The following is a 19,332-nucleotide window of genomic DNA, read 5'->3' as shown; positions in this document are numbered from 1 at the left end:
TGTCATCCTGCTTTTTGGAGACTAAATAGTGCTATCAGGAACATGGATGTGCAAATGCTTGCTTGAGTTTCTGCTTTCAAAGATTTTGCATATATACCTAAGAACGGAATTGTTTTGTCTACATTTCTAACTTTTGGTGGCTTTTGATGTTGTTTGTTTCTTTGTTTTTGAGACAGGATCTCACTGTGTAGCCCTGGCCAGCCTGGAACTCTGTATGCAGACCAGTTGGCCTTGAACTCACAGAGATCCACTTGTTCCTGCCTCGAGAGTACTTTGATTAAAAGGAATGTGCTACCACGTCCATGCATATTCCTAGCGTGTAAAGAACCACCGAGCTGTTTTCCATAGTAGCTGCGTCACTTTGTATCCCTAGCACTGTCACCGGAACACAGCAGTCCTGTTGCCGGTCACTACACGTGGCAAGAGCAGGCACAGAATTGAATCTCTAAGTTGGGCTTCTGCAGAAGGCAGGTGATCTGAGAAGGCCATGGCCTGATACCCTGAAAACTGCCTTCCCTTATCTACAGCCAACAGCCTCCGCAGAGCAGGGGGAGCAGAGGCGATCATTCCCCAGCGTTCTCTCCCTCTTGTCAGGGGGCCAGCCTTGTCCCTGAGATCTGTGATGTCAGCGCCTCTGTCCTTATCATCTCTTGCCCTCTTTCCTTGTCCTCTGAACAGTTGGGCCATCTTTATTGTCCTTGTCTCTCCAGGGCCATCTGGCCTAGGGAGGTAACTCGGAACAAACAGGCCACTAGCAAGAACAGGTCCATGCACACTCCTTTCTGTCACACGAGGTACAGATGTGCCCTCAGAATGTAGAGTCTAAAGGTGTTCTCTTGCGTCTCTCCGGGCCCGTTGTGAGTAGTAACCTCTGTAAGTCTGTACTGCTGTGCAGCCAGGAGTTGGCATGGCTTCTCACCAGTATGGGAGCTTTCCAGAATAAGCTGTCACACCAGTGCCCACCCTGTGCAACAGCAAACAGTTGTGCTAAGAAAGATTTTTAAGAAAGGAAAGCTAGGAAGGCTTCCCAGATACTGGAAGGTTCAGGAGCCAGAAGGCGAGAAAAGACAGATGGGAACTGAAGAAACTGGCCTCCTTCCATTACCTCAGAGATGATTTCATGAACCATCTTAACCTGTTGTTAGGCCTATTTTATTCATTTGGCTTTTTTTTTTTTTTTTTTTTTTTTTTGGTTTTTTGAGACAGGGTTTCTCTGTGTAGCTTTGTGCTTTTCCTGGATCTCGCGCTGTAGACCAGGCTGGCCTCGAACTCACAGAGATCCACCTGGCTCTGCCTCCCGAGTGCTGGGATTAAAGGCGTGCGCCACCACCGCCCGGCTCATTTGGCTTTTTAAATTTTATTTATTCATTTTTTTTTTGAGACAGGGTTTCTCTGTGTAACAGTCCTGTCCTGAAATTTGCTCTGTAGACCAAGCTGGCCTCAAATTCACAGAGATCCACCTGCCTCTGCCTCTGGAGTGTTGGGATTAAAGGTGTGTGCCTGACTTATTCATTTGTTTTTTAATGTTAGATTTTCTTTTTAATTTTGCTTTTTTGCATATGAATGTTTTGCCTGTATGTATGTTTGTGTACCATGTATGTGCCTGGTGCCCACAGAGGTCAGAAGAAGGCATCTGGTCCCCTGGGACTGGAGTTAAGATGGTTGTGAGGCACCTTGTGGGTGCTGGTGATGGTACGTGGGGGGCAAGTTGGATGGCTTTGATCTGAGGTTCTTTCTAGCTTACCAGTGTTGAACCTTTCTCTGTGCTTAGTGGCCGTTTGCGAATCTTCTTTGAGGAAGCGGCTCATCATGTCTTGGCCCATTTTTAAATTGGGTTGGTTGCCTTTTGCTATTGAGTTGTAAGAGTTGTTTTTTTTTTTTTTTTTTATGTTTGTATTCTGTCTGTTTTGTTTTGTGGTGCTGGCGTTAAACCCAGGACCTTACACACTGCAGGCAAGCTCTGACTACTGACCTACACCCCAGACTTGAGCATGTATGTTCTGAACCCCAGGCCTTGTCAGATACATAGCTCGTTACTGTCTTGATAGTATTCCTAGTTGCACAAAAGGTCTTTAAGTTTGGTTTTGAGTAACTCTTTTTTTTTTTTTTTTTTTTTTTTTTAGTTGTTGGTACTTCCTGGAGCATGTCTAAGAATCTATTGTCAAATCTGTTATGAAGGTTCTCTTCCTTTTTTTTTAATTGCTTTGCTTTCACATCTTGAAATTTAGCATAAATACTGCGATAGGGTGATGGTATATGTAGCCTGTTGCTTGAGTGGGTTGCCCTGAGGAGCCTTGAAGACAACCTTTTCTATGTGAAATTCGTGTATTTGATCTTATGACCACTCTGTCAGGGTTGCAGGCAAGGATGCAAGGTGCCTTTAGGAAGTCCTTGGGCACAGTGGGCAAAAGTTTGCTATGGCCAGATCATCACATCCATTTGTGCCAAGCTGCAGAGCAGGGAATATGTGATAGAGGTCCTATGAGGGACCAAGTTTAGGTTCTCAGACCACCAGAAGATCCATGTCTTAGAGAAGTGGGGCTTTTACAAGTTCAATGAGACTACGTCTGAAAACATGTTGTCTGAAGAATGACTCATGGCCAACGGCTGTGCGGTCATGCATGATTTCCTAGACAGGTGATGGGCATTCTTTTAGGCGGGCTTCCACAGGGCTGTCCCTCCTCAATCATGCTCACCAGTAAATACTGCATTCTAGTCATACATGAAAAGATTTGTTATTTATTTTATTTTATGTGTATGAGTGTTTTGCCTGCATGTATGATGTCTGTGCACCATGTGTGTGCCTGGTGCTTGTGGAGGTTAGAAGACACTGTTGGATCCCTTGGAACTGGTGTCACAGATGGTTGGGACCCACCATGTAGGTGCTGAGAACCAAATCTACCTAAAGCAAAAATTTAAAATAGAAGTGTGACCCCCCCCCCCCTTTTTTTTTCTTTTGAGACAGTTTTATGTTGCCCAGATTGGCATGAACTCCTGACCATCCTGTCTCTACCTCCCAAATTCTGGATTACAGACATGGACCACCATGCTAGATTCAAAGTGACTATTTGTGGTTGGGGAAGGAGGGAGCCCCCAAGGACTAAGAAGAGAAACGCCCAGGAAACAGCCACGTGGACTGGTCGGTGTCCGTGTGTGTGCATGTGGGGTGGTCAGTAGCTCCCTGTCTGTGGGTGCAGACTGACTGTGTCTCTCCCGCAGCCCCTTACCTCCTCCTCTCCCGTCTCATTCTCGCTGCTATTGCCCAGTAACTTAAAGTATCCAATAAAAATGTATGTGGCCATATATGGGAGACAAGCCAAAAATGTATAGAAGCCTCAACCTTGAAACATTTGGGGACTCTAGTATTTAGATAATAATTCCCTAGAAGCCTGTGGACATAATGAACAATTTTCTGGTAGAAGAAACTTTGGGGTCCTGTTTCTTTTTTTTTTTTTTTTTTTTTTTTTTTGGTTTTTCGAGACAGGGTTTCTCTGTGTAGCTTTGCGCCTTTCCTGGAACTCACTTGGTAGTCCAGGCTGGCCTCGAACTCACAGCGATCCACCTGGCTCTGCCTCCCGAGTGCTGGGATTAAAGGCATGCGCCACCACCGCCCGGCGGGGTCCTGTTTCTTAACTACAGAGCCTATAACATTTCATTCTAAATATCAACTAGTCCAAATATCAACTAGTCCAAGTTTTACTTTGTTTATTAAATAATCATCATTTCTTCACTATTTTGAAATGTTGAATGTTGCCTTGTATCATTTTTTTTTTTTTTTTTTTTTTTTTTTTTTTTTTTTTTTGAGACAGGGTTTCTCTGTGTCGCCTTGGCTGTCCTGGAAGTTCCTTTGTAGACCAGGCTGGTCTCTAACTCACAGAGATCTGCCTGCCTCTGCCTCCCGAGTGCTGGGATTAAAGGCATGCACCACCACTGCCCATATAGAATCTTTTCAAGATTCTATAATTGTTCTCCCATGTGCCCTTTACTCGGTCTCAGAAATTATCGTTATCCAAAACTTTCTCCTTTCCTGTTGTTTGTATTTTATTATGGTTTATACAGTGAGCATACATTGATATACATTTAGGCCTTGTGGTATTTCCCCGTCACATTCTTTAAGAGAATCAGGTATATTAGAGACCTGCTGTGAGATCACTGAGTCCTAGTATCTGAGGACAGATGTGAGGCGCTGAGGGAGAGCAGATAGATCCAGGCCTACACACAGTACAGTATATTGATGGTCTTACTGAGAGAAGTGTGGTCCTAGATAGCAGCAATATTGGTTGGAGCCTTAAAATGTGGGCCAGAAAGAGGAGTGTCTGTGGAAAATGACAGAAGTGACTTTACTGTAGCCGGGATATGTCTATTTTATCTTAGGAATTTATCAAAGTGGCCAGTGCATCTTGGAGCTGGGTATTGATGCTCTCTATGCTGCTCTGAAGGAGCTGGGTATTGATGCTCTCTATGCTGCTCTCATGGAGCTGAGTATTGATGCTCTCTATGCTGCTCTGAAGGAGCTGGGTATTGATGCTCTCTATGCTGTTCTGAAGGAGCTGGGTATTGATGCTCTCTCTCTATGCTGCTCTGAAGGAGCTGGGTATTGATGCTCTCTATGCTGTTCTGAAGGAGCTGGGTATTGATGCTCTCTATGCTGTTCTGAAGGAGCTGGGTATTGATGCTCTCTATGCTGCTCTGATGGTTTTCATCTGTTATCATTAATGGAGAGCTGCAGGCACTGCTGATACTTAGGGTACTTTGGCTGAAGATGGCTGCAGTCATACCAAGATCAATCTTTTTGTTGTGGTTGTTGTTGTTTTTTGAGACAGGGTCTTACTCTGTCCTGGGACACACTCTGTAGACCAGGCTGGCCTTGAACTCACAGAGATCCATCTGCCTCTGCCCCCTAGTGCTGGGATTAAAGGCAGGCGCCACCACTGCCCAGCTCTGAGACCAATCACAACATTCCTTATAATTCTTTCTATTTCATGTGCCCTTCTCTGCCACACTACACCCTGATCCTGCAAGGGGTGTTAGCACTGTGCTGGCAGCGTGCTATGAGGCCATTTGTTCAACTTGTAAAGAGAGTCCACAGCAGCCGTAGACATGCTACATGAGAGGAGGCCAGACACCTGTGCAAGTAACAGGAATGTGGGTCAAGACATGATCCACCTTTTCTGCGGAGTTGCCGGAACAAAACTGACAGTTTGACATATCTCCCACAAAAAGGGTAAGAAACTGACTAGGCATTAATTTAGGTTTGCTAATAGCCCCACTTCCAGGGGACACACACACACACACACACACACACACACACACACACACACGTACCCCAAACTTGCCAAAAAAACCCACTGAAGACCATTGTGATGAATGGAAGTCTGAATGCAAATTTCTAGCAAAATGGAGGCTACAAGGGTCTAGTGAGCCACTAAGGACCAAGTTGGAAGACTGGAAACACCTAGTACTGGAGGAGGAATAGCTAGCCTACCAGGGGAGCAAGCCACCTGAAGCGACCATATTGTTCCCCATCTCTGCATTTATTTATTATTTATTTAGATCTTTTTTGATGTGGGCTTGCCTTGTAGCCCAATCTAGTCTTGAACTCAGCATTCTCCTGCCTCTACTTTACCGGGTGCTGAGGTTATAGGTGTGAGTACTTGGATTTAATGCTTACAGTGAATGAAATAGCAGGGCCATCTGTCTTTGTATTAACTCCATAGAATCTATATGCACAGCTTGGAAATGGATGGTCTTTGGGGCAGGACTCAGAGACCCCAAGTACTCATAAGGATCAGATATGGCAGCAAGAGGTGTTTTAAATGATTAATGTTCTCTAGGGACTTCAGCTTAACCCAACAGAGATGAGCCTCGCAGGGTCTGAATCTGTTGCTTTAACAAACTTTTCTTTCTCCTTTGTAGGCAGGGTTTCCATCTAGACCTCCAGTCATCTCTGTCATGCCAGCCACCCCCCAAATAACCACACAGAGACTTATTATTAATTATAAATGCTTGGTCAATAGCTTAGGCTCGTTTTTAGCTAGCTCTTATAATTTAACTCATTTTTATTAACTATATGCTGCCCTGAGGCTCATTTACCTCATGTATGTACTTCCTCCCATCCTGCTCGCTCTGCGTCTCATGGCGTCTCCTCTGACTCCACCCTTCTTCTTCTCAGCATTCTTAGTCTGGTTCTCCCATCTAACCTTATTCTGCCTAGTCATTGGCCAGTCAGCTCTTTATTAACCAATAAGAGCAATACATATTTACAGTGTACAAAGATTGTTCCGTCGCACTCCACCAAGCCTGCTGCATAAGGGTTCTGTGGCACACAAAGATGTCACAGTGTGTTTGGGTATTACCCCTAACAGCGTGTCCTGGGAAGTGGCTGCTCCTGGTATTGTCAGTCTGGCACAAAGTCTCAAGACTTTGGTGATCTTCCTCAGAGGAAAGACTTGGTGACGCCAGTAGATGCTTGTTTTGCTTACTACTGTGCCATCCGTGACGTGTGTTCTTTGTATACTGCCCAGTCATCAGCGTGCTTGACCATCAGTCATGCCTACATGCTAGCAATCATACCATCCAGAATTTTGCCCATTGACTGCCCTGATTTTCTCCTGTCTAGAAAGCCAGATGATGTCAGAGGCAGGTTGTGCTGCAGTGTAGACACTTTGGTTTCCAGCCGACCCATCTGCACACCTCACATTTCCAGTGTAAGTGAAACCCCATCCAGCACTATACCCTGAGGTGGGGAGGCAGCTTTGTAAGTACCTGGGTTCCATACCTTCCCCTGCCTAGACGTGGTGGGGGTCTGCCCTCTGGCTTTCTAGTACGCCACTGTGCATGTGACCAGTGAAGAATGTGTCTGTTCGCCACCTTCATACTAGGACATTGTATACGGCGTGAAATTGATGTCTATCCAGTTTCAGCAACTTCCAGAGCTTAGAGCAAGGTACCTCATGTTCTTGCAGGAGAGCCCAGCTCATGCCATCTGTTGTATAGGTGACATCTAGCTGCTTTGGCAAACCTAGTAGAGGAGTGCCCAGAGTCTGCACCTTGGCCATCCCTGTGCATGTCTGTATATTGTTACCGGCAGGAGGTGCAGGGGCACAGGGGCACAGGAAGCTCTCAGACTCGTGTTTTATCTCCTACTCTGTCTGGAAACAAATGGGTCTTACCTGATCTGGCTTCCCCTAGAGACCTCATGGGGGGCCTGGAGCCTTGGATCTTGCTGGAGTCAGTGACCTATCTCCTCTGTCAGAAGAGATACACCTTCATCCTGCTGTGTTCTGCACCTTCCTCTTTCCCCAGGTTTCTTTTACAAGAATGGGACCAGATAATATCAGCTTGGAATGGGGCCCTGAGTCACTGCTGTCCCGAGAAAGAGCCAAGGGAGGGCACAGTAGCCGGTCTTGGGAGTCTGGTGTTGTAGGATTCCTGAGAAAGGTGTGAACACAGGCTAGGGGGATGTGCCTTTTTTTCGGGGTCCCTGGGTAATATGGGCACCTCAGTATAGACACTAGGTCTTACCTTATTGACTCCCTATACTCCACAGTCATTCTCCAAGTTGTATGTGGCTTGTTGGAGACGCTGTGGACAAGCAGTGACATCCCAGCCCGCTCTGATTCTTTCATTGTCTCTCTCTGGCAGTATGTCAGTCTGATAGCTCGGTCTGCTTTCTTTTTTTGTTTTTTTGTGTTTTTTTTTTTTTTTTTTCGAGACAGGGTTTCTCTGTGTAGCTTTGCACCTTTCCTGGATCTTGCTTTGTAGACCAGGCTGGCCTTGAACTTACAGAGATCCGCCTGGCTCTGCCTCCCAAGTGCTGGGATTAAAGGCATGCCCCACCACCGCTTGGCTAGTTCTGCTTCCTGCTACTCTCCATCTAGGGGCAGAAAGGTGAGCAGGGTCCCATTTTGCTTCCCCTCTCACTACCACCTTGGCGTCCCAAATCTTGATTCCTGATTCCCCCACAGGACTGTGCATGTCTTTCCTAACAGAACAGCCATCTCTTAGTACCCTCCAGGATTGGGGCACCTCCCAGTAGTCAGCACCACAGTACTGATTACTCTCATGGCTTTGCCTTACAAACTTCAGTAGCTGTCCCCAACCCTACAGAACATTCTTGCTTTGGAGTCGTATACTTTCAGTGCCCACATATCTTTGTCTTCGAGAACTAGTCAACTCCGTGTGAGACTCAGGTCATTCTCTATAACTCTTGCTATGAGGCACCTCCAACTCTATCCTAGCCCCAGGAAGTTGGTGGATCCATCTTGTTTTGCCATTAATGCTGGATTATAGAACCTGCTCACCTTCCTAGGAAATGCTGTTCCTCTCATGGAGGTTTAAGGTCCTTCCCAAAGCCTTGTGAGACTCTGGAAGCTTGTAGGTCTGTCTTCCCAGGAGAGCTGCCCAAAGCAAGCCATGTCACACCAGCTTTCTTGTTGTCTTAACCTGCCCTCTATTTCTTTTTTCTCACTTTGATTTGTCCCTTTTTCCCGTCAGACTTGGTGACAAATCACACCCTGTTCTGGCCATCTTGGGACATCAGTCTGTCCCAAGTTGGCAATAGCCTGACCTGTGGGGGAAGGACCATGCTGTTCTCAAGGAGTGTTTTGACAGCCTGTTTTCCATTCTGTGCATGAACATGCCTTCACAGATCCTGAAATGCTGGGTGTGAGTGGTTTGTTGCTGCTCAGTTCAGGCAGTGCCCCGGGCTTCCTCAGGGCTTCTCACAGGGTGCTTTTGTCCTGGCAGGTCCCCCCCCACCCCCCCACCTCCCCCCACCCCTGCTCCAATTTGGCCATGTCTCTCTCATGCCCAAGGTGATCCAGTCTGTACTACAATGATTTCTTTGGTTGTGGTGGGCACTATCCAGGTGCTGCCTAAGGGCCACATGAATTGACACTGTTATTAATTATCTCAGCTTTATTTCTCACCAGAGAAATGTCACAGCCTCCATGTTCCAGGCTCTCACTTTTCAGATTCAATGTGACGGTGCCTGCAGGATCCATGTATTGTACATCAGTACAGTACTGAGTGTGTGGTTCCTTGAGTGGACAGCCTTCCCACACAGCACACGCTCTGCCTTTCTGCTGGCCTCTTGACTCCGATAAGGCCAACTGAAAAGGCAAGGCTCATAGGCAAAGAGTCACCAACCTCCATCAGCAGCCTCAGTTTCTCCTTCAAGCCTCTCTTCCCAGGTATTCCAGCCTTCCGCATCCATTCTCACTGCAAGATAACAGCTTGGACCTATTTCTTATCTCACTCTTTGCCTCCAGCCCACCCAACAGCAAGCTAGGACCTTACTTGGTATCATGTTTTCCCAGTTTCAAAGTAAGGTTAGAGGCGTAGAAAGAGGTAGACACCCACACTCTCTCTCTCTCAAGATGTAACTCTTCTGGTTCTGTTTGCAGCCAGCCGGGCATCAAGATGAAACAGCTGTGTGACCTAGAGACATAGCCTTGCACTCTCTTGGAGGAGGAGATACTTAACATTTTTATGGAAAAACTTGATGATAAGCCCTGCTGTACTGAGCCTGCAGGAAATTGTATTTGTCCTCCAGCAGCTGCCACGGAGGCGTGGATGATGCTGGTTTGTGAGTGATGCTGGTTTGTGGATGATGCTGGTTTGTGGATGATGCTGGTTTGTGAGTGATGCTGGTTTGTGGATGATGCTGGTTTGTGGATGATGCTGGTTTGTGGATAATGCTGGTTTGTGGATGATGCTGGTTTGTGGATGATGCTGGTTTGTGAGTGATGCTGGTTTGTGAGTGATGCTGGTTTGTGGATGATGCTGGTTTGTGGATGATGCTGGTTTGTGAGTGATGCTGGTTTGCTACAGACTGGCTTGTGGAAGACTTGAGACCTCCTCCTCTTCCTCCTCTTTTTCCTCTTCCTCTCTGTATTTTTTCTTTTTCTCTTTTTTTTTTTTTTTCCGTTGCTGGGGATTGAACTCATGATGTTGCCTGTTTCTTTTTTTAAATCCTGACAAGTAAAGTATAGTTTAGCCATTTCAAAAGTTACATTATTGCTGGGAGTGACAGCATGTGCCTGGAGTGAGAGATGGAGGCAGGAAGATCAGGAGTTCAAGGCCATCCTCAGCTACATATTCAAGGCCAGCCTGGATTATAGGAGACCTTGTATCAAATCAAAGAGTTACATTGTTAAGACGAGGCAGCATCTGCAGTGATGCAAGCCGGGTCTGTGGGGAATGTCTTGCTGCAGCCGGTAGGATGGTGGTGATAACATAAGCAAGTGGAACAATTTAGCAGTGCAAAGATTTATGGGACAGTCACGTGTTCAAGGTGCTGTGTAGTCCTCACAATGACCTTTATGATGCTTCTCCTATCGATGAGGAAGCTGAGATGCAGGGAGATGAATTTCCTCATCCAAGACCACACAGCTAGAAGTTAGAACACACATCTGTTTCTAGAGTGGGCACTTCAACCAGCATGCTGCACCCTGCATCCTTTTTACAGAATCACGGGGGCTTGTGCTGCAACGGGATGCTTGTTCAGATGCCCCCAACTCCCATTTCATTCTAGTCTTTCAGGACCAGAAACACACATTTGGAAATGATGTTGATAAGTTCCTATTAGTAGATAGAACACCGAAAGGGAAGGAGGGTATGAAAAATCATTTGTGTGTGTGTTTGTGTGGTGTATGCATGTGTGTGCATGTGTGTATTTTTATGCACACACAGGTGGACATGCCTGTGTGTGCATGTGCAGAGAGTACAGGTAAATGTCTGGTACCTGTCTCGATCACTCTCGGCCCCATTTTTGGGGGACAGGCTCATGCACTGAACCTGCAGCTCATTGTTTCAGCTACACTGGATGACCAGTGAGCTCCAGGGATCCTCCTGTCTCCACCCTGCTCAGTGCTGGAGTTACAGGCATGTGCAGCCATGTCTGGCCTTTTATGTAGATGCTAATATCTGAACTCAGGCCTCATGCTTCTGCGCTGAGCACTTTTCCCACTGAGCCATCTCCTTGTCTCTGGAAATGGTTTTTATGAGTCAGAGAGAAGAGTGGCTAACTCTGCTTACCATGAACCATCACATCAGTGCCCCAAAGAGAAAGGCATGCCGTGGAGGTGAGGGCCCCCAGTGCCCCAAAGAGAAAGAAAGGCATGCCGTGGAGGTGAGGGCCCCCAGTACCCCAAAGAGAAAGGCGTGCTGTGGAGGTGAGGGCCCCCGGTGCCCCAAAGAGAAAGAAAGGCATGCCGTGGAGGTGAGGGCCCCCGGTGCCCCAAAGAGAAAGGCATGCCGTGGAGGTGAGGGCCCCCGGTGCCCCAAAGAGAAAGGCATGCCGTGGAGGTGAGGGCCCCCGGTGCCCCAAAGAGAAAGGCATGCCGTGGAGGTGAGGGCTCCATGGCGGCAGGAACAGCAGCCCTGCTGTTCTGCTGGATACAAAGCCCAGGTCCAGGGTGACCTTTTGACGTTAGAAAGGTGGAAATAGGCCGGGCGGTGGTGGCGCACGCCTTTAATCTCAGCACTCAGGAGGCAGAGCCAGGCAGATCTCTGTGAGTTCGAGGCCAGCCTGGTCTACAGAGCAAGATCCAGGACAGGCATTAAAACTACACAGAGAAACCCTGTCTCGAAAAACCAAAAAAAAAAAAAAAAAAAAAAAAAAAGAAGAAGAAAAGAAAGGTGGAAATAGGATGGACAGACAGATGGCTCACTAATTAAGAGCACTTGTTTCTTTAGCAGAGGACCCAGGTTTGGCTGCCAGCACCCACATGGCAGCTCACACCACCTGTAACTCCAGTTCTGGGGGATCTGACTTCCGGCCCCCACAGGCATTGCACACTTGTGGCGCACAGACATTCATTCAAGGAAAACACCCATACTCGTAAAATAAAAATAAGCAAACCCTTAACATAAACGAAAAGTGGGAACTGAGGGCAAGCGAGGGCGTGACCACCATTTGAACGAGGCTGTGAGTCTCTATAACGGCCGTACATGCTCCTGTTGGAATGCCCATCAGTCGTAGTGAGAGTGCGAACTTAGCAGCTTATCTCCCTTAGGGAGACTTGTTCGTGCCCCTGTTCCTTATCTTTGGCCCCAGCTGGCTCCTGGTCCACTGGGGCTGCTATAAGAAGCAGCTCGTTTGGAGGTAAAAAGAAAACTAAAGACAACTGTGTCTCCTCAGAGACCTGTACTCTGTGCTCTAAGGCCAGAGTGACTGTGGATGGCCATCTCTAATCTGGACATCCATGGGTGTACTGGTACCTCCAGCTTAACTTCTTGTCTTATGTACATATTTCCGGAGACTAAGGCGTAGGCAGGGAAGTTTTAGCATTTCAGAATTTTCGTTCCAAAGGTAAAAAGGCACATGCTTCTGAGAATCTCACAGGGCAGAATCAGTCGGGTGAAATGAACTCTCCTGGCCCAGCAGAAACTACTTTTAAACAGGGTATGGTAGCTTCAGCACTTAGGATACTGAGGCAGGAGGATCACCAAGAGTTCTGGATAAACCTGGGCTACAGTGTAAGCCTGTCTCAACACAACAACGATAAAGCCACTTTGGGGCTGGAGATCTAGTTCAGTTGGTAGAGTGATTGTCTGCACGCACAGAGCCCTGGGTTCAATCCCCAGTACAATGTAAACTGGTAGTGGCATATATGTGTAATCTCAGTAATCCCTTAGTATCGTAGTGAGTTGGAGGCCAGCCTGGGCTACATTGGAACTCTGTCTCCAAAACAAAAACAAACAGGAATTAACTCCCCCTACCTTGAACAGTCTTTAGAGTAAAATTTACCCTGGAGGAGCAAATCTGAAAGGGCCATCTTTGGTTCCTTAGTTTGTAGCCCAGGCTGGCCTCCAACTCACTGCCTTAAAGTCTGTATCCTCCTGCCTCTACCTTCCCATTGCTGGGGGCAGGGGTAGAATTATGTGCCACCAGGCTTATTTTTAAAGGTCATCATAATTCTAGAGTGACGATGCTCCTCCATCGTCTGGATGGTACTGTAACATTTGATCTCCCTCCTTGGGAAATCAGCCCAAATCAGACAGAAATATCAGTGTTGGGTACATCAAAACCCCTCTGTCCTTTCATGCTGCCTTGCCTTTTGACAGGATATAATCAGAGATCCATTCAAGTTTGCAGAGGAATCTGACAAGGTGAAGCCCAGACATTCTCCTGACGGCGCTGGAGGCTGCTGTGGCAAAAAGAAAAGCTGCTAGATGGAAGGCCAGCGCGGAGCTCACCGGCGAGCAGGCGGCAGCAAAGGAACGGCTCACATAGGCTTTTAAACCCACTCTTCCCCCGTGCAGAGATTACGGGAAGACGGCAAAGGCGCCACAATCTAGATTACTTAGACGTGTGAGTTTTAGAAGGTATTAATCTAAGGTTCACAGCAAATCACTAGTTTTTCTATTTCACTATTTCAGAGTTCTGGGGCCACCTAGTGGTCAGAAGTAGAACTTGGAAGCTTATTAAAATTGGAGGAGGATGGTGGGAGAACATCTTCCTTCTGGCCTACCACAGGATACATCTGGATTTTTCTGTGCTTACTCAGGAAGCAGAAGCCCTACTAAAACTATGCCAAAAGATTGTCAAGTCAAGTTTGGTAGGAATACTCTTCAGGTCCCTGTCTTCAACCTTTTTTTCTTTCTTTCTGTAATTGAATGAAGAATAAAATGAATAATAAATTTGACCTCAGTTCACCCTGATGATTGACATCATAGTGACTGTCCTGGTCTGTCTTAACTGGTGTTTTTTTAAAAAGGAGAACTAAGAGATGCGAATAAGCTTCCTACCCCTTTGTAAATATATATAATTAATATATCTGATTAAACTTTTAGGGAAATGCAGGATTTGTTTCTAGGTCTCATATTAAAGAAGTTATGAGCATTAAAGGAAGGACCAATGGCAGTAAGTTGAAGGGGCACAGAAATCTTGGTCCTTCTCATTAGGAGCTGATAATTCAGACTTTAAACAAGCCTGGGGCTGGAGATGGAGCTGGTCGAATCCTTGGGAGGCATGCAGGGAGCTCTGGATTTGTTCTCTGGTTTGGGCAACAGGGGAAGAGATGGGGTTAGCATGGTCCACGAAATTTCAAATAGGAATTTAAGAATGTTAGGCCTATAAAACACTGGGATGAATTCTAAGGGCAGATTCATCTTTTAAAAGAGATCTCACTGGGCAGTGGTGGTGCACCCCTTTAATCCCAGCACTTGGGAGGCAGAGGCAGAGGCAGGTGGATCTCTATGAGTTCAAAGAAAGTCGAGGAAAGTCTCAGAAATCCGAGTGGGTTCAGCTCTCATCCTTGACTTTGACAGACAGTTTTTTTTTCCAGCCCTGTTTGCCTCAGTAACCTTGAGTTGGCTCTAGGGTTCCTTATGTGCCCAATTACAACCTCTTGCAGTGTGAGACCAGTGTGGTTGAACACACTGCATGTTCCCTGAGTGCAGGATGATCCTTCCAGAGAGACACGATAAAGAGAAAAGGTTGCTTAGACCTGCCTTTCATCTTTTTCTTTTTTCTTTTTGTTTGTTTTTTGAGACAGGGTTTCTCTGTATAGTTTTGGTGCCTGTGCTGGATCTTGCTCTGTAGACCAGGCTGGCCTTGAACTCACAGAGATCCGCCTGGCTCTGCCTCCAAGTGCTGGGATTAAAGGCATGCGCCACTGCTGTCCAGCTTCTTTCTTTATTTTTACATAAACTAACACGTTTGTTGCAGGCTAGCGGTGTCTGAAAGGGCAGCTTCTGCTGGTCTTTTAGCTCTGTCGGTTCTCGGGTGGCAGACTTGATTGTGACAGCAGAAGCGGTGTTGCAGGTCCGGGCATCACGCCACTGTTCGCATGTGGCAACCACAGTGCCCGATACCCACGGCCCGTCTCTCCGTCTTGGTCTTGCCACAGGAGGAGCCAGTGTACTTGGCATGCTGGCTGATCTCAGTTTTCTTCCCCCATTCTGAGGGAGGCACCGCAGTGGTCTAGTGTTTACTGACGAGCTCAGCTTTCTTGGTGTATTTAACCCTGTCACTGTGACCGGGGCCTGAGCCCAGAGAGGTATCGGTTTTTCTAAACTAAGGAGGGGGAGAAACGAGCCTTTCATGGGCCATTCTTAAGTACTGGGGTAGCAAGGGCTTGACTTACTGAGCCCCAGTCCCAGTCCAGACCAAGATTAAAACAGCTCAGTGTGATTCTAAACACTGTGGGCACATGTCTTGACTCCTATGAGTAATCAAATGTCTTCAACTACCTACCACAACTTGGGTTAAAAAGATTCTTTTGTAGATTGTGTTCTAGGATCCAGGAGAGAGTTTTCATTGAACTCTTGTGTATGTGGAGGGGTCTTGGGTGTCTGCCTTGGGTGTCATTCCTCAGGCACTGTCTACCTTCATTTTTTTGAGACAGGGTCTCTAACTGATCTGGAGCTTGCTGAGTAAGCTGGACTTGCTAGCTAGTGAGCTCCTGGGGTCTGCTTCTCTCTACCTCAGGGCTGAGATTGTAGGCCAAGCCACCATGCCTAGCTTTAACACACACACACACACACACACACACGCACACGCACACGCACACGCACACGCACAATTTATTTACTTTATTTACTTTATCTGGGTGCCAGAAATCCAACTCAGGCCTTCATATTTGTGTGGCAAGCGTTCTACTCACTGAGTTATCCCCCCAGCTCCCAGACTGAACTCATTTGCAAAGGTGAAGCTGGAATTATACAATCCTAATGATAACCTGTGACATATCTTTAATTCATTACAAGCAGCAGCCAAGCAGCTTGTGGAGCATGGCAGGGAGGCTCACAGGAGGGAACCCGAGGACCGAGCTCTTATGGTAATTTGACATATAGCTCAGAGCCTCACTGTGTCGGGTGACCTGGCCTGGACAGTTTCGCCTCTGTCCCCAGAGTTAACAAGCTTCTCCCACATAGCTTCCTTTGTGAATGTTAAACGAGCTTCCTTTAGAATGCAACACCTCAAATGTCAAGTGCTGGGGAGGGAAGATTTGCACAGTGAGCGCAGGATGACTGGTGTGGCTTCTGGGCCTCCCCATTCATCTTTTATTAACTGTCCTTACTTCCTTTTTATCAATTAACCTTATTATTCCTTTCAACTGGATCTATCTACAGAAGCACCATGAAGGAGATATCGTAGATATCTTTATTCTTCCTTTTAAATAATGTAGCAGAAACTCACGGAGTCAGTACCACCTGTTAAAAGTGGTGCTCTTTTTCAAGACAGGGTTTCTCTGTGTAGTTTTGGTTCCTGTCCTGGATCTCACTCTGTAGACCAGGCTGGCCTCGAACTCAACAGAGATCCGCCTGGCTCTGCCTCCCGAGTGCTGGGATTAAAGACGTGCGCCACCACCGCCCGGCGCGTGTGCCACCACCGCCCTGCTTGGAGATTCTTTATTCTGCATGGATCGACCATGCCACATGACCAGAGCACTTCTTTCCTGAGAACCAGCTCCCTTCCTCCCCCTTCTCGGTGCTGCCTTTTCAAATTTCATGGAAGGAGAAGTTGAGTCTGTGAATATGGAAATGATCTGCATGGTGGGGCTGTACACACAGAGATACCCTGTCTCAAAGGAGGGCAGATAGAGCTCAGTGTGTTATGCTATTATGCTTCTTTCTTTCATTTCTTTATTTGGTTTTTGGAGACAGGATTTCTCTGTATAGCTCTGGCCGTCCTGGTACTTACTCTGTAGATCAGGCTGGCCTTGAACTCAGAGATCTGTCCGCTTCTGTCTCCAAAGTGCTGCAATTAAAGGCATGCGCCACCATTGCCTGGTTTTGGGTGATTTTTCAACTTTTGTACATTTTTACATGTATTAATGTTTCGTCAGTGTGTATGCAGAAACACCATGTGTGCCTGGTGTCTGTGGAGGCCAGAAGAGGGCATTGGATCCTCTGGGGCTAGAGTTACTGATGGCTGAGCCCTCATGTGAGTGCTGGGAACCAAACCTGGGTCCTTTGCAAGTGCTCTACCCCCCTGAGTCATCCCTCCAGCCCCCTATTTTGTTTTTTGAGACAGGCTATGTGAGATGATCTTCCTGTCTCAATCTCCCTAGTGTAGGGACTATGGGCACAACACCTCAGCTTAAATATATTTAAGAGTTAAATGGAATATATCAGGAACCCTGGCCTGTGATCAGGAGTCTAGGCCAACCTGGGAAGCTGCATGCTTGTTCTGAAATTCCTAATTCCTATTGGGACTCTGGGGACAGCAGCTTGTGATCCGGTATGGACTTCCTGAATGGAAGCTATGGTGTCCCATCCTAGTCTCTTGGGGACTCTTGTGGCATGCGATACTGATCTTTGTTCCTGTCCTATCTGTGGCTGGAGAAGGGGCATATTCTAACTGTAAGGGGCAATTTAAAGTAATAGAGCTTTGTCCCCTAAAGTGACAGTTTGGTCAAGGATGTACTAGACATGATGGTGGCCCCTTAAGATTATAATAGAGATGGGCTAGAGAGATGGCTTAGCACGAAAGTGCTTCTCCTCCAGAGGATCTGGGTGTGCTTCCTAGCACCCATATCAGGTGACTCACAAATGTCTGTAACTCCATTTCCTGGTGGTCAAATGTCCTCTGGTCTCTGAGGGCATCTGTAAGCATGTGATGCATACAGATTCACATGGGCACACACATTCAAAAAGATTATAATGTGGAGCTGGACAAGTCCCATTGCTTGGTAACACATGTCAAATGTCATAGGACAGCACACCGCTTACATGTTTGTGATGCTGCAGGAATAAGCAAACCTACCCCCTGCCACTCATGGAGCAGTGAGTACACACAATTCCATGAAGTACATGATGCCTGATAATGGGAATTAATAACTATGCTCCTGGCTTTATTGATCTCATATATATATTTGAAGCAGGCTCTTGCTTTGTGATCCAAGCTGGCCTAGAACTTATCATTCTCCTGTCTCAGCTTCTTGAGTGCCACCATGCCTAGCTTTTTACTATATTTTTGTTGTTATTTTGAGGTGTATTCCTTTTACTTATTTAAGAAAAAAGCCTACTGGAAGATAGTATGCTACGTGAGTCTGGTAGAACCTCACATCTCAAATCTGCCACAAGAGGAGGCCACATGGAGTGACTAGCCTGCAGCATCTAGGTCAGTTTAAGTGACTTGACACTTACATAGCGACAAAATTCCCCAGTGACTCATTACTCAGGATGTATCCACATCCTTAAATGACACAGGACTGTGTATGAGAAAGTGCTGTGTAAACCGTGAAGATGGTTTCTGCTCAGTGGCAGGAGTTCCTCAGATTTGGACTTGCAGATGCTCAGTCGGTAAAGTGCTCGCCCACAAGTCTGAGGACCTGAGTTCAGATCACCAGCACCTCTGTACAAGTCAGGTGTGGTGGAGCTGGTCAGTAACCCCAGTGCTGGGCACTAGGAGACAGCTGGATCCCTGGAGCTCGTTGGTCAGGCAGCCTTGCTGAATTAGTGAGCCTTAGTTCAGTGGAGTGTGATAGAGGAAAACACCCAGTGTTGACCTCTGGCCTTTAAATGCGTACATATTCTCTAGTCATATGTGCATACCCCCCCATAAATATGTACATCAAATGCATACACACACACACACACACACACACACACACACACACACACACAAGTGTGGTGGTATTTTACTTATACTGAAATGTGATTTTAATTGTATGTTAATAAATAAAGTTGTCTGGGGGTCAGAGCTATTAGAGTCATAGCAAGTGCGTGGCGGCGGTGGCGCACGCCTTTAAGGACCTGGAGGGCGGTACATTCAGGCAGTGACGAGGCAGTCACATGTTTGGGTTTACAACCAATGAGAAGGCAGAACAGGAAGACTTTAAAGACAGACACACAGGAAGTAGGTCCTTTTCGGAGAGCTCTCTTGGCTGGAGAGGATCCCTGAATCAGGAAGGGTGAGGCTCTTAGCTCTGACCTCTTGGCTGTCTTCTCTGAATTGGCTCTGTGTTTCTTATTTTATAAGACCGTTGGTTACATCTACACACAAGAGTTCCTTAAACTCCTAAACCTTTGGCCTTGATGCCACTGTGCTGGTACCCGCCAGTCCGATCTTCTATAACACAGTTCTTTGAGAACTTCTCATGACTCCCGACTCCTATACAGTAAAACCGCAGCTCTAAAACTTGGTATTCAACCCATCACAGACCAACCCCAACAAATCCCAACAATCCCATTGGTCCTTTTCACTGGCTACGGAACTGACTTCCCAACTGTTCAAAAGTTAGTGTTGCCTCACCAGCCTTACCCCTACTTTCCCATTGGCTAGTATGGTTTTTCATCTTTCTCTCTGTCCCTTCAATAGGTATTCATATTTATGTCACTCCTGCTGTGGGATGTTCTTTCTGCAGGCTGTGAATA

General features: G+C 46.8%; 1 protein-coding gene across 4 annotated transcripts in view; it reads left to right on the top strand.

Annotated features, from left to right (window-relative positions):
- Nucleotides 1-13,652, top strand: part of As3mt (arsenite methyltransferase) — a 49,018-nt gene extending 35,366 nt beyond the window's left edge. For 3 of the 4 annotated variants that reach the window (XM_052761163.1, XM_052761164.1, XM_052761161.1), the window contains one exon: nt 13,072-13,652. In XM_052761163.1, coding sequence (XP_052617123.1) covers nt 13,072-13,179 — 108 coding nt within the window. In that variant the 3' untranslated portion in view covers nt 13,180-13,652. The remainder of the gene's footprint in view (nt 1-13,071) is intronic. The other variant, XM_052761165.1, reaches the window with a different exon arrangement.
- Nucleotides 13,653-19,332: the final 5,680 nt, after the last annotated feature.

Source organism: Peromyscus californicus, unplaced genomic scaffold (assembly GCF_007827085.1).
Source record: "Peromyscus californicus insignis strain IS unplaced genomic scaffold, ASM782708v3 Scaffold_4__1_contigs__length_199733344, whole genome shotgun sequence".
Classification (NCBI taxonomy): Eukaryota; Metazoa; Chordata; class Mammalia; order Rodentia; family Cricetidae; genus Peromyscus; species Peromyscus californicus.
Note: the sequence above shows the minus strand (reverse complement) of the source record. Positions and strands in the feature narration are given on the sequence as shown.